Source organism: Mesitornis unicolor, unplaced genomic scaffold (assembly GCF_000695765.1).
Source record: "Mesitornis unicolor isolate BGI_N332 unplaced genomic scaffold, ASM69576v1 scaffold31352, whole genome shotgun sequence".
Taxonomy (NCBI): domain Eukaryota; kingdom Metazoa; phylum Chordata; class Aves; order Mesitornithiformes; family Mesitornithidae; genus Mesitornis; species Mesitornis unicolor.
Window position 1 is genome coordinate 34,576 of NW_010167657.1, and position 19,769 is coordinate 54,344.

A 19,769-nucleotide genomic window follows, 5' to 3' on the forward strand; every position below is an offset into this window, starting at 1 on the left:
GAGAACAGTTTTACATAAGAAACCACCTCTAGCACAATGACCTTCTGTAAGTGAATGCAATAGCTGTAATAGTAGTTCACTTGTCAGCACTCAGGCCAAAGAGACTTTCCCTAAAAACATCAGAACTAAACCAAGGAGGGAAATTCAGGCACGAAGGCTGAACTGCTTTAGGTAACTCTCAACTTGCAGTGAGGCAGAGCTGGCTTGAATGTTGAGATTGCTGGAGTCTCATGGGTGTGTTTTTCTCTGAAGTTCCTATTTCTAGATTAGTCTTTTTGTTTTAGAGCAGTGTTTGTGACAGCTGAGGTGCTGCACAAGGTGGAAAACCAGAAGCTAGGTGTAATTCGGCTTCATTTGCTCCAACTGTGAACATCTGGTTATCTCAGTGGGCTGGATGGCACTTTTCTCTCTGCGTGCAACTTTTCGGCATTGATACAGAGGCATTTACAGGAAGCAGAAAAAAGGTGTTGCCTCAAGATCACAAGAGCAAAGCTCTTGACTATTTTTATCCACTGATAAAGGATATAGTGGGAAAGAGCTGCTTGAACTTCTTTTAATCATTTTTAGACTTAAAAAAAAAAATCTAAATATTTGTGATTGTCCCCTGCATGCGGATAGTATTCAGAAATGTCTTCTTCCACTTGTAAAAGAGCAGGGGAAAAAGTGGTGTTAGTGAGCAGTGCTATTTAATGAGAAGTGTGGGAGGAATTCAGGAACATCTCGTCAGTCACGCATCCGCCTCTATTGTCTCTGGTGTTTGCACTCACACTGTAAACCCTTGCTTGTCTGAGCAACTTGGTGGTTGTTGCCACTCAAGAGAAGGGGTGCTGATCCTGGGCTGCACCCTGCAGGGACAGGGGGCCGAGTGGAGTGCCCTCCCATGAGCTGTGTGATGGGGACCAGAGGGTGGCGGTGGGAGCCTCAGCTCCCCGGGACAGGGACCCCGTGCTCACTGCTGCACCGCACTGAACAGCTCCTTCCCTGGCCCTGGTGGCACTGCAGCATGGCAGATGGGCTGCTGACACACGGTAAAAATAGGGTGCTTGGTTTGGGGATTTTTGTTTGTTGCAGTGGGGGTGATGTTTAAATGCCTAAAAAGCTAGGTCAGCTCTGTCTGACATCAGTGCAACATGGGTGTTTAAAGCTCTCGTCCCAGGAAACGTGGTTGTAGAGGATCTCGGCTTTCAGTTTTAAGTGAACGTTTCCTCTTAGGGGTGCAGGTGGAAGCTTGAACGTGTTCATCATGTTCACTACGTAAGTATAAAAGGCAGGGGGAAAAAGGTAAAAATGTTGGATTCCTACCCTTTTCAGTTTTAATTTTAACTGCTCGAGGTTTTCAGTGTTGTCCACTGTTTGGTGGTTTAAAACACCGAAACGCGAGACAGCCTCCTGAAAGCTGTCATTTCCAAGAAGTGTCTATCTCTAACGTGAAAGGGCTGGGACTACAGCTGGGAAGCTTCTAGCAAGGCGTGAAGGAAATAAACATGTTCACGTGGTGCTTAACATGCGATCGTGCAGTTCTTGGAGTCTGAAAGTGAAACTTGCAATAAACAAAAAATGAAACCAGCTCGTATTCGAATATATCAGTGTCCACAGTCTGTGAAAGGACAGTGTTCCTTTAAAGATTGTTGGAGTATTTCTCCAAGATAAATGGATGCTGCAAACCAATTTGTTCCTCAGATAAAGGTTAATAAAACCTCAGAGGTTCTGCATCTGCTGGGGGTGAAGTTGGGTCTGCGGTGGCTGATTAATCATGGTGATTTAAATATAATTCTCCTGATCCTGGCATTAGCAAATGCAATAAACTCTATAGATTAGAATTCTCGTTTTGCAGATCTTTATTGTCCCTGGGACAGCCGAGAGGCATCATTCCTCTCCCACTTATTTTACTTTAAGTATTTGGATGTTTGCACATAGCACCACATTCAGCAAAACGAGTTTGTGGTGGGTGTCTCATGAAGAAATGTCCAGACGTGATTTATTTCCCAGCCCCAGCTGTCTGTCGTGAGGCAGGGCAGGTTCACAGGGGTTTATCCCCTGTTGTGCTGGCGGGGACTGACGCCCGAGCTTCCTGTAACTCCTGGCAATCAAAGCCGTTTTCATCTTTACCAATCTTACCTGCTTTTGGTAAGTGAAATCCACCAAAGGTATGGCACTTGCTTAGACGGTGGATTTTTGCGTTTACATTGCAGAGGACTGACAAACGAGGTGTTTATGATGGTGGGAAGAGGACCGGAGGCTTTGGGACAGTGTCAGTCCTGAGCTGCCCCGGGGATTCAGGGTTCCCTGCAGTTCTGCCTGTTCTTGCTGCAATCCTACCTGCTGTCCTCTGAGAGGATCTAGCCATTTAGTTCCTTTTTTAAAAAAAGATTAACTTGGGTTAGGAACTGAGGAGCAGCTGACAAACCAGGAATTGTAGCAGACTCTATGGCAAGATTTGGCATTGTAGCCTAGTATTTTCTGTAGCAATTTTAACCTACTTGAGTCTCTTATCTGATAGATGCTCATCGTCTTCAGTAGCTTGGTGTTTGCCGCCTTGTGGTCTGTTGCTGATGGGCTTGGCTAACAGACACTACTGATAGTCTGATGTGTGATTTGGAGTAAAAACCAAGTGGTAACTCCTAAATAGCAGTTTCGAATATAGTTTTTCCTGTTGGTTGTTTCTAACATATTTTAGATACAATCACTTCCATTGTATTACTCTGGTGCTTAAAGAATATATATATAGTTCAGATACTTGATCGTGAGTTACTAGAAATTTGTATTTTTAATACATTTTTCTAAAGATTGTCACTTGCTTAAACCCACCCTGCTTTGTGGTTATGTGGGTACTGAGAGCAAGGGTCTGCTGCCTGCAAGTAATGGGATTAGTAAAATAACTAGGTCAGGATTATTATCTTTTAAAAATTATTAAGTAGATGCTTATTACCAAAGTTCCCTATGAGGGCTGTGAAACCAGGTGTGGAGCGGTCGCACGTTGAGCCAGAGCCCTCTTAAAACCTGCAGCATCTTGCCCTCCAGCAGATGCCAGTTTGGCAGTGTCCCTCTAGCCCACTGCGGGGCTTTCCTCTGTGTCCCCCTGTTTGTACCCCTGTTATTCAGCTCCTTACTCACCCCTGTCGTTCCGTTATTAATCCTTACCTCTTCCAGTTCAAACAGTAATTTGCCACGTAGTGCCTTGACAAATGCTGTGCCAAAGTTTGGAGAGAGTAGAAAATTCGACTAGGTCTAAAAAAGTGGCTGCCCTAGAAGACAGGAATGGCATACAAGTTGCTGCCAGTAAATGCAAGTCACATTTCAAAGCATTTTCCAGGGTGCCTCGGTATTACCAAGGTTAGGATGAAAGAGCCTCTAGCAGGTTGAATGACATGTGGAGGCCATATAAATGCAAGGTGCTCATACTTAGGGTAATGGAGGCCAGATTTCTGTGGAAAGAGGAGACAGAGCAAAAAGCTAAAATGGTCATTGGATCTCCGTGCTATCAGGCATGCTGGTTTTGGTTACCTGGTTAATGCCAGCTGAGGAGACATCTTTTGCAGGTGGTTCACTGCCAACTATGTGCTTCTGAGCGTGGGCTGTGGTGTTTGTTGCTGCAGTTGCACGTATTAATTTTCAGCTTGGAAAACAGCCACACTGGTCTGGAATTTGCTCATCTTGGTCTTTCTCCTTTTTGACATAGCAACAATGTTCCCAGGTTAACCACTGGCTTCTGAGGGTGAAAAAGTGTGAAGTGCCTTGATCCTTTTATTGCAAGGACACTGCTGTCAGTCAGTTCTCACTTCCCTCCGTTTTCTACATTGGCTTCAGAGGCAATAGATCCTAACAGATTTATGGGCATTAAACCCAACCTTTTAGTCCTGAAAAGCTTGACAAAAGTAGGATAAGGAGGTCTGATTCCATCCTTTCTTGCAGTTCAGGCAACCTGCAGACCTCCATGACTGCCTCCTGTCTTGATCATGGCCTGGATTTTGACCTTTAATTTGTCATGTAGACCTCCAGCAAAGGTCCAGTACTAAACTGAAAGGTGGAAAAAATAATTGGCTTTTTTCCCCGTCACTGACATTAATGTTTGCTGTAGCTTCAGATGTGACAACATACGGCACTGCCTTGTTCTCTTATACCTACTGCTGCTGGATATTTTAAGGGTTATTTGTAGAAGCACGTGACAGCAGAAGTGTGCTACTGGCAGAGTTGCCAGCATGGATGTGGGTTTTTCACAAATGTCAAATATCAACAAGAAAATAAGTTTTAAAAAATACTATTTTTATTTAAAGAAAGTTGCTTTATAAAGTTTATGACAAGTGAAAACTAATTGAAAATGCCACATCTAAAATAGGAAAAGACTCTCCAAATGCACCAAGATGAGGTCTTCCCAGCTCAGCCGGTTTCATGAGAGCGAGCCTGCGCCAGATGTAACAAATGGCCTCTGCTGGACTGGATGGGAGAGAACGCAGACTCCAGGACTGCAGAGCCTTCCCGAAAGCTCCTGGCTTTGGAGGGTGCATCATGGATCCAGTGAGTCCAGTTCCTCAGATCCGCGTCAACTTAGGATGGTGCAGGAGGCAGCGATGCAGATGCAGCCTGAAGTACGTTCTGCTGCACAGGACAAAGCCAACCCCCTGAAATTAGCCTGTAATGTCCCAGGCTTTGCAGGTGGGGGATAACGGATGGCGTGTTCAGGCTTCTTGGTTGCGAAACAGGAATATTGTGCTCCTACGGAGTTGAAGACTCTTTGAGAGCAGACCCGTGTAGATGCTGCTCAGTAATCCTATCTGAAGGCGTCTGCCGTTTGCTGAGTAAAGGCTGGTGGGGAGGGATGTGCTTGCCTGGACGGCAAGAAAACAAAGCTGTCCTTCAGTGGGGAAGCCTGCGCTGGAATGCAACAGTCACTGGTTACTGGGGAAGAAAGTGCTTTCTGAAAGAAACGCTCCCCTTCCCTTGCTTTCATAAGACTATGTAAAAAAAAAAACAACCCACAACAACAAAACAAAACCAAAAAACCTCTTTGTAGTAGTTTGATAAAAACTCCATGCTGCTAAGAATTATTAAAAATTATCATTACAAGCTCTATTTGAAGTGGAAACTAGAAACAAAGGCAGGTCAGCAAAACGACTGCTCCATCTTTGCTTCTAGGAGATTCCTCCCCCTGTACTTTTCTTACCTATAAAACCACTTTTTCAGAGCTGTGCCTTGTCCGTGCCTGTTGGTGTGAAAGAGGAAACGGCGTGCTTTCAGAGCAGAAGCACTTGTGATGCGGTTTCCAGGAGACATTCAGGCTGTAGATAACTGTATTGCTGATACGTGTGAAGTAGTTACCGTTTGGCAGCATACGACACAAAGAATGAATGGGAGGAGGAGGCAGGAATAATATGGTACTGATGGTATGAAAAGTGCAGGCTGGGATTTAATTAGAAGTTGAAGCCTGATCAAAGTGATTGGCAGTAGACAGAAAAAAATGACAGAAGATGTCATGGCATCTGTCATGGCCTGTACTGATGGCAGTGCATAAGCTCTTCCTTGGCTTGCAAAACAGAGCAAGAAACTGTGCAGTGGCTCAGCTTTTCACAGAAAAGTGAATCTTGACTCAAGTGGGGTGAGGGAAGGAGACAAACACTCAATCCAAAGGAGACAGCTGTAACGTGTCCCAAAACAATGCTCTCCTCGTGCTGGAATCTTTGCCTAGTAGGCTTTTTCTGGAGATTTGGTGTCTTTATGAGTAACCCAGTGCAGAAGGTAGCTGTGCTCTGCGCAGGGGCTGGGCCACACGACCTGCTGGGATCCTTTCCAAGCCAAATTATTCCTTGGTTCTCTGAAACTGTTTGGAAACAAGGGTGACAGTTCTGGGTCTGACATGTGGCGCTAGGTCTGGTGGCTCCGTGTTCCCAGAAGCCCATTGATGGCTGGGCTGGCAGAGGGCTGCAGAAGGGCTGTACAATTTGCTGCCTGGGCTTTAAAGAACGTGGCTGGTGGCCAGGACTGCAAGGACTTTGAAACTCAGGACTCTCTGAACTGTGGGAGCTGGAAGCCAACTGCGAGGCTGTTCAAAGCTACAAGCGCTTATGCATTAGCGGGGAAGGCGATTTCTCCTGGTCAGTGTATAAAGAAGGTCCAGGCAGTAAAATCTGAATTCTACTTCAAATGGGAAAGCAGGATATTTCTTGAGACTTAATCTCCCAAAGAACAGGCAGCAGCAACCTGCAGATTACCAACAGAGGTGCTGAGGGTCTTCTGTTCAGGGTGTACACCCATCCCCTCGTAGATGCGCTTGCCAGCTGGGCTAACAAGAAGCAACCCTGCACTAAGCACATGGTATTGCGAAAAGGTCATTTCCAATATAATAAGCTTGGCAAGAGGGAGTCAGGAAGTTCAAGTAAAAGGATAATGTCATGAAAGTATCTGAAAATAGGATGCTGCAAGTTCTTAAGTGGGGAAAAAAGCAGTGATGTTGAACCTGTTAGGCTGCTGCTCCCAATAGACACCAGTGTGTTCCTTCTTGCTGCTCTTCAAATAGGACAATGCTGAATGGAACAAATTTCTGGGGAGTCAACAGAGGTGGTCAAGGACTGATCAGTGTTGTGATGCAGAGGAGATCCTGAAATGGCACCGTGAGGCTCTGTTCTTTCCCCAGCTCCACGTGATTCGTTTGGTGGTTCAGCAGGTCGCATTGATCTCCGTGTGTCACAACCACAGACCTCAGCCAGTCACTTTCTGACTTGTGCGTTATCAAAGGGATTGCAATTTTGCAACGGGTTCTTAATTTCTCAATTCTGCTGATGTGCGAGCCAAAATCTGTGCTGTTTCATCAGGTACATTAACTCTGACAGGCCAACAGAAATGAGGAAAAGTGTAAATAGAATAATAAGAACAGATAAGAGAATAGATGTGTTCTATTTCTAGTCCTTCTGCTGGCTAAAATTACAATTTTTTGAATGAATAGCCTGCCTGAAGCTGAAATTGCCGTGCTAGCTCGACAGTGTCTCCTAAAACTTGCTGCCAGATACAGCAGTTAGAGATGGGAAACACCTCTTTATCCTATAGGAAAATGTTGCGTTTGCTGTTGGCATGCAGCGTCTCAAGACAGGAATATAAAATGTTTGCTTTAGCTACCTGCAATAAAGCAGCTGGACTGATGTGTCCAGCAAAATGTTCTTCTTTTCCTTGCCTGTGCAGATGAGTTTTAAGGAGATGGCCCGCTGTTGCTTTTTAGAGCCTTTTGGTGGAAATCACGATACTTGTGGTAGGAGGGAAAGTGGTATATCATGTGCTGAGCCGTTTGCTGAGCAGTACCCTCACATGATAAAATCCCTTTCAAAAGTTGGTGTGACTGGAGAAAAATGCAGCTGAACCTTTTCTGTTGAACCTTGCGTGGCAGGAGGTTGTTCTGCTTTAGAAGTTACTGCTGCTGTAGTGGGGGTGCTCGGGTGAGGGATCCGCAGGCCCAGTGTCGGGGAGGTATGGCTCCAACTGCGGTGCTGCACGGTGGGGGGGTGCTTGTACTCCCCCCGATCCCCAAATTCACCGAGTCTTCTTAAGAATTTAGTGCAGGACTCCTCTGCATTGAAACTGCTGCCTTGCATCACTTGCCCAGTGAGGTGGTGCATGATTTGAAATGGACTTTGTATTTTGTGCATGTGGTGACTCCACAGGGGCTTGTGAGAAGCGTGGTTGTGGTGTGCTCACATCAAGTAGAGAAGCAGAGCAGGTCAAGTGTTGAGATGCTCCAGTGTGCGTTCCTGTGGCCTGCTGGTTGGGTCTTGTTGGGCTCTGTTGTTTGGTGGTGTGGTTGGGTTTGTTTTGAAAAGTGGTACGTATAAAATGAATTCTTTAAACACATCTTTCAGTAGAGACCTCCCCACATTTTCTTAGCCTTAAAATAAATTGTAAGTGAAAGAAAGTAAAAGTTTTAGATTTTGTTACAGGTTTTTTTGCAGCATCAATGTTTTTTATCAAGATTTCCTTGTTTCTTAAGAACTGTGTAGTGTCTTCTAACTTCCAGGTTGCCCCAAAGCCCATTAGAGGATGTACACACCACAGCCTGTAAAATGCTTTTGTTTCCCTGTGTTTTGTACTTTTTCCCACCTGTGTTTTCAGACTAGCAGGAAAACACGGCTTTTTGTGAAGGGATGCACCACTTGTGGGAGTGAGACCTCACACTGCAGTCCTTTTCCATCCTGAGTGTCCCGAGGAGCTGCTCTGCTGGGTGATGCAGTGCAGCTGATTTGGCTCTGCTCCTGGCCTACTTTGCTATTCCAGGAAGATGTTTTACAGGAATGCTGATATTCTTTAAAGCACATGGCTAATGATGGAGTCATTTCAGATTGGAATCTTGCAGGGACATACTGTAGTTATCATTTAGATCTAAATGAATCCAAGCAGTCTTTCTCAAATTATAATGTTCTGTTTCTGAATGCATTTCCTCCGCTTGGCTTTCAGCCCCAGAAATGCAATGATACTGTGTAAAATGTGGAACAAATGACATCTCTTCTTTAAGAGAATGCCTGGCTCCCAAATAGTGATAACTTTTCATGGAAATGGAAAGGAATGATGAGAAAGCAGCTGACTAGATGTTAAAGCAATGTAACTCGTGAGTTTGGAGATACGGGGTTTTCTTCTGAACAGTCTTTTGTGGGTTTTTTTGTGATCTTTAGCTGTATTTTAACCTCTTTATGTATTTTAGAGTTTCCCAAGACCATAACTTGTGACTTTTCAAATGCTTGCAGATCATTGAGTAAAAGATTACATTGACAGAAGATACTGACAAAGCATCTTAAAAGTGTGTCTGTTTGATTTTAGGACAAGGAAACCTGCATGGGTGTCAACAATCAAAGTTACATATGTGAAACGGGCCACTGTTGTGGACAATCCCAGTGTTGCAACTACTACTATGAACTCTGGTGTAAGTCCTTCCGTTTTGTATGGCTTCCCTTCCTAATCTGCATGGCTCTCATACCGTACTGCAGGCGTGGCTTGTGTCCCCTGGGGTTTTGTACTCAGCCCTTGTTACGCGTTGCCATCGCATTTCACAAACTGGAGTTGATCTGACATGGCAAGGGATGTTGGGTTGTTACAGTGGGCACTGCTGGCTTTTTGAGGAGTAACGGGTTGTCTTGCCATGTGCATGGCTGCAGGTTTGTGGTTTGGTGGTCTCACTGATTTGGGCAATACTGAGGGTACTCAGAATAACACTGTGTGTGAGTGAGGAAACCATGCTCGAGGGAGAAATGCTGATAGGCGCTATGCTAGAGTTGGACACACTCAGAGAATTAATTCAGTATCTTTCATCTTACTGTTTCAGTTCTTTGCAAGGACAGACAGTTTAAATCTGATTTGTCTGTTTAGGAGGGGTCCAGGACGTTTATTTACTTTAGGACCCATTGTGTTTGGAGCACAGCTCCTTGGGTTGAGAGGGTCTTGGGCAAATCTTGTGGGCTGACAGCGGGTGAATACCGTGGGCTACGAGGAACATACATTGCCCATTGTAACGCCTCTGATCTCTGCTCTCCCAAAATCTGGGATTTAAAACTACCCATGTTTTTAGTGAGTGGTTGAGTGAATATACCTGCTAAGTCCCTTTAAATGGCAGCAGGCAGGTCAAAGCAGGTCAGCAAAACTCTTGATAATAATATATGGAAAAATTGGAAGTACAAAGGATAGGAAAGTAAGAAATGCTGAATTTTAAAGGCAGACTTTCAGAGTTGTGCTGGTCTGATGGTGTCTTCCTTTCTTAAGGAGGAGCGCGAAAGGTTGAACACTGCTGTTGACATCCTGTTGTACTGTCAGGAGCCCAGGCTGAGGAGGCATCTGTGCTCCAGAATTTGGAAATGTGGATCTCTGAACATTGTACCCCCACATTAGAGACTGGAGATATTTGCTTACCACACCCAATGGTATCTTGTAGCTTTTATGCAACTCTGCTGTCTACTTAATACCCCTTCTGTGCCCACAGTTTCTCTTTCTCAAAGCAGTGTGTGTGTGGAAATGTATTATACATACAAAGAGCGCCACTTAACCTGGATCCAAGGACAGGAACAGCTGACACTTCATCCTTTAGTCTGGAAACACGCTTTTACTTTTCAAATTAACCAGTGAAGCATGGAGAACATGGCTGTAAATTAAACAGGACTCTAATAGACTGCCGCAGACACAGTGTGCATCAGACAGCAGAGGCTGTGTCGATACTGATGATGGGATTTGAATGTATTGCAGTCCTTACAGCAGCTTTGTTTTCATAAGTCTCCAAACAGTTCAACAAGCAATTCGGGACCAGGTGGGCAGCTCCGGGGACCCCAGCAGGCGGAGAAACAGGCGTGGATACGTGGCTGCCTTGGGCTGCCCGGTTCAGGTCATAGCAGTCGGCAACGCAGGCAGGACAGATGGCTGGAATTTGTTTGAACTATGTCGAGATGCGTGGACAAAGCAGAGTGGGGAAGGTCAGGCCCGGTTTTGGATTTGTGTGGGTGGGAATGTAGAGGAAGAGGCACGTATGCAAGGGCTTACAGACTCTGTGGTAAGCAAGGGTCTAAATTGAGCAACAGCATGGAGTGCAGCTGCATACTGGAGCTGGTTACGCGGTCACCATGTTTCTCCCATGGACGTCTTGAAAAAGAGGTGTAATTGAATTACACACAAACAACATAGTCTGAACAACAGCCCCCTGCTGTTTTAATGGAATTATTTGGCTTTAACTGTCTTTGTGCTCTCGGTATGGCACAGACTTTTCTACTTGGCGGTGCCTGGCTGCATCATAAAAGTTCTTGGAAGATAAAACCAGATTTTGTTAGAAAGAAGCAGAACATTTCAGGCTTCTTTCTGGAGGAGCCACACTGGTCACTCAAAGATCATGGAATAGACATGTTAGTGGTGCACTGGATGTTTCCTTGGGAGAAGTGGGTTTCTGTATTGAGATGAGGGGAATAATGCAAACATCAGAACTGTTTTAGACTTTCTGCAAACTCAGGCAAACATCCGACATTGATTTAAAATTGGTTCATGTTTTCAAAGCTTGCTTTGTCGTTATAAGCGTTAGGAAAAGGTTTCTGGGCTTAGGAGGGGAGACACAGGCGGGACGTGTCCTTTATGAAGACTCCTGTTCTGCTGACCGCAGCTGCAGAACCTACCTGCTACTCCAGAAACTGCCCAGTGCCTTTGGTAGGTACGTGTGGTGAGACACTCCTAGGACCTTCAAGGTGAACAGCAGGGACAGTGTATGTCAGTAGTCCAGAGCAGTGAATTGGTGGTGTGGAAAGCAGCAGCTTTACATGCTTGGGAATAGATTAGCTTTGTAAAAGTTAATAATAACTTTTTGGTTAATGAGCAGTTAAGTTAAAAGGTACTGTTAAGTATGGCTTCGTGGTTCTATGTTTTGATTTTAACCAGTGTATGCATGTACTGAAGTAGCTTTTTGAGAAGTTTCTGCTCCTCTTGGCCTTCTCAGACCAGCAATGCTATTGTGTGCCTGAAAACAGACCACCTTGCTCATCCCCTTGAATTAAACCCTGCAGCTTTGTGGGGAGGAGATGCAGAGGAGAGTGGCATTTGAAATGGAAAAGAAAACCAGTCTGTCTTTGCTGGATGTGCCCTCTGAAATGCGATCCTGTCTTGTGGCCACTTGGAGTGTTTCCTGTAAAAAGGATATTTTTCCCCATTTGAGAATTTGAGGGAAGCTTGTCTTTGAAAATGCCTGATCTCAACATGTGTAGACAGCAAGTAAGGCTGCAGTAATTACAAACCAACCCTTGAGGGTAGTGGAATAGGATGCACAATCAAGGTATTATTTTGTTAAGGAGTGGAGTGGAGGAACAGAGGACACGATACGCCAAGCAGGGGGACAGCCTGTGTTCAAAATTAGATACCAGCCCCGTTCAGATTCCCCACCCATCTCTTAATAAAAAAAAAACATAGTGCCATGTTGCTAAATAATAAGACTGTATCCAGATTTTTAAATACAGGTTTAAGATCTATATAAAGGTGGAATTAGTTACCAAATTGGTAACATGGGTAGTGAAAAAAGTGCAGTATGTCTTTTAATGTTATTGGAATAGCGTTATAAAAAGTGAAGGGAAGAAGAGGCTTTAGTGTTGCATTTCCTCACATAAGGAAGGGTGTTTGGATGGTGGTGGAGCTGGTTCCACATTTTAGCCTAACGATTTCTTTGGGATCTCCAGAGAGCTCACGGTCCCCAAGGGGGAGACTGTAGTCCTGGGAGAATGGCAGCAGCCGCTGGCTTTTGCTTACTGATGATTTTTACCTGCTTCTGTGATGATGTGACTATGATTTGCTGGAGTTTTCCAATGTTGGCTTTGGTCTAGGCCTGACAGGTGTCTTGCTTAAATGTTCCAAAATACCACTTTTTAAAATACAGGAGAAACGGTAATAGAGGAATGCAGTTCCCACATTTTGGAGGTTAAGAATTAAGGCTCAGACGTGCTGGATTTTCCCAAGTTTTGATGTATAATGTGAATAGAAAACCAGATCCAGATCTCCTGACATCCATCCTTGTGTCTCTCCTTGCCTGTTGAGCATCAGCATGAAAATAGACAATTCCAAGGCTCTGAACGCAGCAAGCAAAGCTGTAGAGAGTATTTTGCACGGTGTGGTTGGAAGAGGAGTCCACTGTGCTTCAGGAGTCATGGAGCATGGAAACAGGAAACAGGCAGCTGTTCACTGTGTGCAGATCTCAGCTGTAGACTGTCAAAGGTAAAGTGTTAGCAGGTCTCGGGTCATTTAGGTGCCGTACAACAAACCAGCACTGGTGATGAGCGAGTGGTCAGATGGTGGATGTGCCTATTTTGCTTTATTTTGGCTGCTTTAGCAGGGATATTGAGGCCCTCTGTTTCTGAGAGGAAAAAAAAAAAGAAAAAGGATCTTGACTGTGTGGGCCATAGTGGAAAAAATGTGTTTGCAGCAGCACAGTTGCTGCTTTTGCTGATCTTGTACATTTTGCTCATCTCTGCACGCTTCCCCTTGGAGTCTCTAGACAGCTCTTTTCCCCAAAAAGTGTGCTGCCAGGAAGTTCTGGCAGGGATCCAGTGAGTTGCTAAAACCAAAGCAACTGCTGTCCCACGTACATGTTCCAGGCCGGCTTTACAATAGGAATTCATTTCCAAGGCTTTGCTGCAGTCTCCAAAGCCCTCAAACACCACCTCAGTCCCGTTTTCTTCCTCACCCCGTGTTATCTTCAGTATAACTACGTCCTTTTTCAGAGAGGGGCTTGCCCTGGTCCTTGCCTCTCCTCCAGCCTCCTACATGGTTGTCCTTGCTTTCTCTTCCCTAGGTGTATCAAACCCCACCTTTGCTGCTGTTACCCCTCAGCTGGTGCTGCAGTGCTAACGCCCCATGACAGAGCCCAGCTGAAAGTGTAGGGCAGGCAGAACAGATGTCACCGCCATGCAGGAATAAATGGGGATAAATGGGGTCACCGGGGCAGTTATTTCCTGATTTCCCTGTACTTTTTGTAGCCTAATCCAGACAGCAAAATCACCTTAAGCTTATTTTGGAGTGGCTCAGTAAAATCCACAGATCCAAAGGAGACAGCAAGCCGTCTTGCATAGTCTGACTGCAGATACTGAGTTTTTCCCCTATGGCTGCTTCCACCTGCTGAGTGTTAAACAGCTTGGAGAGGCAGGAGGGTGCTGGTGCTGTTTCAGCCCCTGCCTTCTGTACCTCCAACGCAGCTCCTCACCACATCTCTAGATCGATTAGTGCAGACAGTTCTTCAGGTCTTGTTTCCAGATGTTCTGGACACAGTATCAGCTGGATGTTCCCCTCTGATCTCTGTTAGACCACTGTTCAACTGTATTTTACCAACTTAGATGTCTTGGGAGGGGTGAACCAGCTGGAATTGACTGGATTTGCAGATAGCTCTTCTGGAGCGCAGGAGCAATCACTCCTCAAAGGCTCCCTCCCCAGGAGAGAGCCATAAAAACAGTGTCTGCAGATTTGCTGCCTCAAGCTGAGGCATTGCAAGATAAGCAAAGGATTTTTCTGAAACCCGTCTTTTTCCACCTTATCTCATGGCACTGTGAGTACCATGTGTACTGGACACTATTCTGAACACTAGAAACCAGCTGCAGTTACCGTCCCTCTCCTTCTGTCTGAGTTACCCGTCTGGGAGCAAGCGAGCAGGAGTTGTGGATGCTGTTTTCAGCTTTTTTCCTTTGCCATTGTACTCCCCAAATACTCAGTAACGCTCTCCTGCAGCATAGTCAGGCTGGGGCTACAGTTCCAGTGGTTTAAACGGATATAAACCTCACTGAAAGTCACAGTCTTTCCCTTGCTGCTGTTGTGTTTGGCAGATGAGTCCCAACCTGCTCTGGTTTAAAGTGCAGTTGCACACATCTTTGTGCTGGCACAAAAAGAGATGGAGGACGCAGCAGAAGATATGGAAGAGACATGCAGGAGAGGACCGCTTCGGCCAGCAGCTTCTTTTTTTCCTTCCCAAAATGTGCCTAGGCCTATGGGCTGGATCCTTTCTCTGGCGTCCTCGAGCAGCTGCGCTGACTTGCACAGGCTCGTGCCTGAGGTGGCAGGAGACGATGTGGTGTCTGCCAAGGACACTGTTAAAATAACCCAAGCGCATCCGGGTTGTGGTACCAATTAAATCTCTCTCCTGGTTTTGATGATAGTGTTGGCCCTGTGAAAGCCAGTTTTTCTTCCACCCATGGCTGACTGTGAGGCCACCATTTGGGACATCACTTTTTAGTCAATGAAATTGTCCCACTTCTCCTGTTCAGAACCAGCTCTCGTAGAGCCAGAGCCATTACCCAGATGCTTGTCAGGCAGACACAGAAACACTTTGCAGTATGTTTTGGCTTGCTTTTAGGGGGCTTCCTGCCAACACAGCAATGGCATTTGCCCAAGTTTACCGTGAACTGGAGGGCAGATTTCTCTGTTCCTACCCTTGGAGCGCTCCAGAAAACGTTTTCCATTTTGCACAGGATAAAAGGAGCTTCCCTCAACAGGAATGCTGATGGCAGCATCCCAGCCAGCACACACAGTACAGCGTCAGACTGAACATTGCTCCCTCGTTTTCATGAGGAGGGAATGCGCTGGGGGTTTTTCTTCTTATTTTATTCTGAAGTTTGGGCAGAACTATGGTCAGTGTCCCCGAAAGGTTCTTCTTGAAGGTTTAAGCCTGGCATATTCTTTCATAGCTGCCAGAAAACATCTCTGGTGTATGCCCGTGTGAGGGGCTCCCTTTCCCAGGGAAGCTGTAAGCATAGCAGGTTTCTCATTCTTAGGTATTTCCTCTGTTTGCAAGAGGTTACTTTCATAGGAGGTAATTCTGTTGCCAGATCTTTCTGCAGCTCCCATTCTGGTTCTCTGAGCTTGTTGCTCAAGTAGAGCCTACAGCCCTGAGCCTGTCTGATGTGGGGTAAGAGCCCGGTACTCCTTTTTGTTTTTGTGAAAGCTTTTGATGCTCTGGCAGGGAAGTGTCTTGGCAAAACTCAGCTCCTTGGCTGTGTCTGATTCATCCTTTGGTCGCATCATTATCCACCCATTGGCATCACCAGTGAATGTGACAGAAACTACAGCAGTGTTTCTCAGGACTCAGCCTTTTTGGACTGGAGAGCGTTGTTTCAACTTCTGACTTCCATAAACCAAGAGTGAGCCTGAAACTGCCTTCAGGTTTGACAGTCTCAAGTCCCTGGTGCGTGTTTAGCTCCAAACTGCTGCATCATTTCTGCCCATGCCGTCTATCGGCAGTTGTGTTTCCAAAGACCCTTTTTGCTCTCCACCTGTCTCGTTGCCCTCAGGTTTCCGCAAGCTTTTGTTCCCAGTGGTCTCTGCCAGATTGGCAGTGGGAAATACTCTCTCTGTTCAGACATTTAATGGCAAACTTGGCTCAGGACGCCCAGTGTCTCCCAGTCTTTTCTCCTTTTCCAATGTCTGCAGCGATAGCTCATCACAGCGCAGCTGAACACCAGCTCGTGTCCATATGGGAAGGAGGCACGTGTTGGAGAGCACTGGGAAGGCTTTTTGGGGACAGTGAAGGCAACTAGAAGCCCAGTTATACTCGGCTTTTAGAGGCCTTTTAATGCCAAACTTCTGTTGCCTTTGCACGTCTCGCCCATTTTCAGTACAAGGGCGAGCCGGTACCCACTTTTGCCACGAGCAAGGTGTTGGTGTTTACCTCCTGTGCTCAGCCTCCACGTTTTCTCCTCATGTAGTGTTGTCCTTGGGTGAATTTGAAATTCCCCTCCTTCCTCACCTGCGAGATGAGCCGCTGGGTGCATGGACCAGTGCTCTGCTCAGCCTGACCTCCCCGCTGCTGGTTTGAAGGCAAGCATCACCAGGTGTGCAAATGCAGAGCTCAGCCCCAAACATCTTAAATGTTCGCTCCATAGTTTTAGACATAATATTTACAATTGCACTTGGCCTTGTAGGCATAGCTTTATTCCAGATAGATGACTATGCTATATATACGCTCAGCTTCTGCAGTTTTTCTGTTCTGTAGCCAAAATTGCAGCTGTGCCCAAACTTGTGGCCAGGGCGTGTTGTGGAGCCTTTTATGGAGGCCCTGCACTCCCAGCACTGTGCTGGGCTTGCAACGAGAGCTGCGCCTCATCCTGCCCTCAGCGCTGGCACCGCTGCTCGAGCGACAACCCAGGAGCCCCTCATTGCCTCAGCACCCATGGGTGTCCCATCCTCATGGGTGTCCCATCCTGGCGCTTCCTATGCTCTGAGGGTCTTTCAGCCAGGCCAGCAGATGGCCGTGGTGGATGCACCCTGCTGACCTCCTGGGATCATCCAGGCAAGTCCCTGTGCTGGTGCTGACTCAGGGCTTGAGCAATTCCTAGAAGCCCTAGGAAGTGTCAGTGTTCATAAAACCAGGCAGTAGCATGGTATTAGTGGCTTCTTTTTCTGGAAATTCCCATGAAAAGCAACAGTTCTCATCCACTTGTGGTTGCAAGCGGGCATGGACCCTTTGCAAGAGAACGGAGGTGTTGTTCCTGGCACCGCGGCCAGGTTGCAATCTCGTAAATTATGGTCTGTTTACTTAAAATGCCACCTGCGGTTTCAGTCGGATCCAGCGTTAATTTCTTATCCTAAACTGTTTTATGGTGTTACTGCCCGGAGTTGCTGTGTGTCTTCCCAGGAATGGCTGAGCTGACTTTGACCCCTGCTCTGAGCTTGTGCATGGGTTTGTCTGCAAAGCACTTCGGGATTTCTTTGGAAGGAGTAGAGAAGTTTTCTACAGAAACACTTTTTTAATCTGCTGGTTGCAGGCTTGGGTGGGAGCAGCTATTCCCCGCAGAAAAATTCGGCTGCTACAGCTGAGATTGCTTAACAGTGGCAGTTCTCCAGGACATCTTAACTAACTGAGTGCTGCCTGCTGCCATTGCATCCAGAGTCCTTGGGAAAGGACGTGATCAGATGTGTTAAAAAGCATCTGTTTTCAGAACTGCAGCTAAAATCCCTGGATGGCTGGGTGTCATTTTCCATTGTTTTTGAACGCATGGTCACGGACTGCTCTTCGAAAATAAGGAGTCCTTAAATGATGAACCGCAGGCCTGCTTCAGTGCATGGTGGCCTGCTGTGCCAGTGACCTGCTGCTCATGGGCATGGTCTTGCTTCCTCAGCAAGCAAGAGCCAAGGGGCCTTCTCTTAGCGAAAATGAATTGTATTGGTGGGTGACTTCATACTGCGAGACTGTGGTTGCAAATGCCTGGCTTTGGAGAAAAGGGTGGACAAGACTAATTCCTTCAGTTTATACAAAAAGGCTTTTTTAGAAACAAGAGGGCGTGTGAAGGGCAGTAGGTGCTTTCTCAGCTCAGTCTGAAGGAAGTGCGGAGGGCTTCTTGAGTGCTTCATCCTTGGCTTCTCTGGAGCGAAGATTGCAGTCGTCTCCCTGCCCGTCATGGTACAGTTGAGCAGGCTGGCTAAAACTGCCTGGGAACCTTCATTTCCAGCCAAGCAAAAAAATGGAGCATGTAACACCTTCATTTGATAGCAGGTTTTGATAAGTTTGGGTATCCAGAATCCAGTCTGTTAGGGAAACTTGTGGTTGCACAAGACAAGAGAGAGGTTTCAGTCTGCTGTGCCAAAATACATGGAGAATTTAGGTTAGGACAGGGGGAGGTGGAAGTCCTTGCTCAGAATGCTGGGAGGCACAGCACTGCATATCAAGTTCACCAACAAACGCCCCAGTGCAGGGCTCTGAGCCTGGCGATACGGGTCCATTGCGCTGTGTCCTGAGCCAGAGCTGTGCTCTGCTCGTTCTTCAGATTCCCCAACTGTTCACCTCTCCCCACCCAGCACTTAGCAGAGAGAAAACATCGCTGACGCTGCAGGGGATGCTGAAAACATCGAGGTGTGGCAAAGGCAGGACTGGAGGTTTCACTGGGGAGGAACAAAGCAGTTTGGTCTTGCAGGGCAGAGTGGCGGTGCTGAAAATGGGCTGTAGCACTGGAAGTCTTCATTGTGTCTGTTTGGGAATAACGAAGAGAAAGAAAAACGGTGGTGCGGTGTCTGCTGAGGAGTGGTTGCCAGGCCCATGTGTTTCTAAAGGGGGAGCTCTCCTGGTATCCTTAGCTGCAAAAAATGAGCTTAAAAAATAGAGATTACAGGTCCAGGTAGACCTGTGGGCTGTATTTGCAGGAGACAAAAGCCTGCTCTGGTGTGAGTGTTGTAGCTCTCCGAAGTGAGTCTTGGAAACATTTTTCTAGTGCATGCAAGCGTGAAGGGGGATTTGCGGGAAGGGGGAGTTATTGCACATGTTGGAGGGAGTGGAGAGAGTTCAGGAAGTGCTCTGTTAAAATCCCCTTTTACGGAGCAGTGTACGTACGTCCAACAGTGTGCAGAAACCAGCCGTGCCCGCAAACAGGGCAGAAGTTAGGTTTCTTGAGAAAGAGTGGGGGCTAGTTTAATTGAGTTTTGGATAATTTAAGACATTAAGTACAAAAATAAGTTTTAAAAATATTTTGAGATGCTTATGTAAAAAGAGTATGTTTTTGTTAAGCATAACAATGAAGGATTTGGGCTGGAAATTAAAGAGCAGTGCAAACAAAAGCAAAACACAGTGCTTGAGGTTTTTCTCTTCTTCTGTGGTCAATCTGCAGAGTGGCTTTTGTGTCTTCGTTGTTGTTTTCAAAGCGAAGTGGCTGTGGGAGACAACTTCAATGCTCTTCACAGCTCTGCTCGTATTTTTGGCTGGAAGAAATGATACTCAAGGGGTGGGCTGATGGTGATAGGGAGGGAGCTTGGCCCTGTTTCCATATTTCATTCTCCTCCGTAGTTGTGCCTGTTGAACTTACTCAGCGTTGTACCAAATTGTGTACAGAGTTACCAAATTCAGTCAGGGCTTTCAGAGTAGCAGTCACCCATGCAGGCGGGTCCATGTCAAAGACTCCTGGTGCACTGCGTATTTCTGCCTTCAGAGCCGTGCAGAGTTCAGATCCAGGTTTTCTGGTGATCTCCATTGCCTTTGTGGGGTGCCCTGGGGTTGGACGTGGCCCTCATGCCGTGATTAACGCTTGCTCTCCCCCACTGCAGGGTTTTGGCTGGTGTGGACCATCATCATCATCCTCAGCTGCTGCTGTGTCTGCCATCACCGGCGCACCAAGCATCGCCTCCAGGCCCAGCAGCGGCAACATGAGATCAACCTGATCGCATACCGGGAAGCCCATAACTATTCAGCCCTGCCGTTTTATTTCCGTATGTACCTCACACTGTTCTTCTGAAGGTTGTGGGGGACAAGTTTTCTGTGTTGGGTGAAAGTGTAGAGCAGTGTTTGGGCTCAGCGGGGTGCGGGGGGGGGGGGGGGCGCT

At 46.5% G+C, this 19,769-nt stretch overlaps 1 protein-coding gene across 1 annotated transcript in view; it reads left to right on the forward strand.

The window, feature by feature from the left end:
* Nucleotides 1–19,769, forward strand: part of WBP1L (WW domain binding protein 1-like) — a 22,888-nt gene that overhangs the window by 1,053 nt on the left and 2,066 nt on the right. The window contains exons 2-3 of the mRNA XM_010178768.1: nucleotides 8,794–8,896; nucleotides 19,495–19,656. Coding sequence (XP_010177070.1) covers nucleotides 8,794–8,896; nucleotides 19,495–19,656 — 265 coding nt within the window. The remainder of the gene's footprint in view (nucleotides 1–8,793; nucleotides 8,897–19,494; nucleotides 19,657–19,769) is intronic.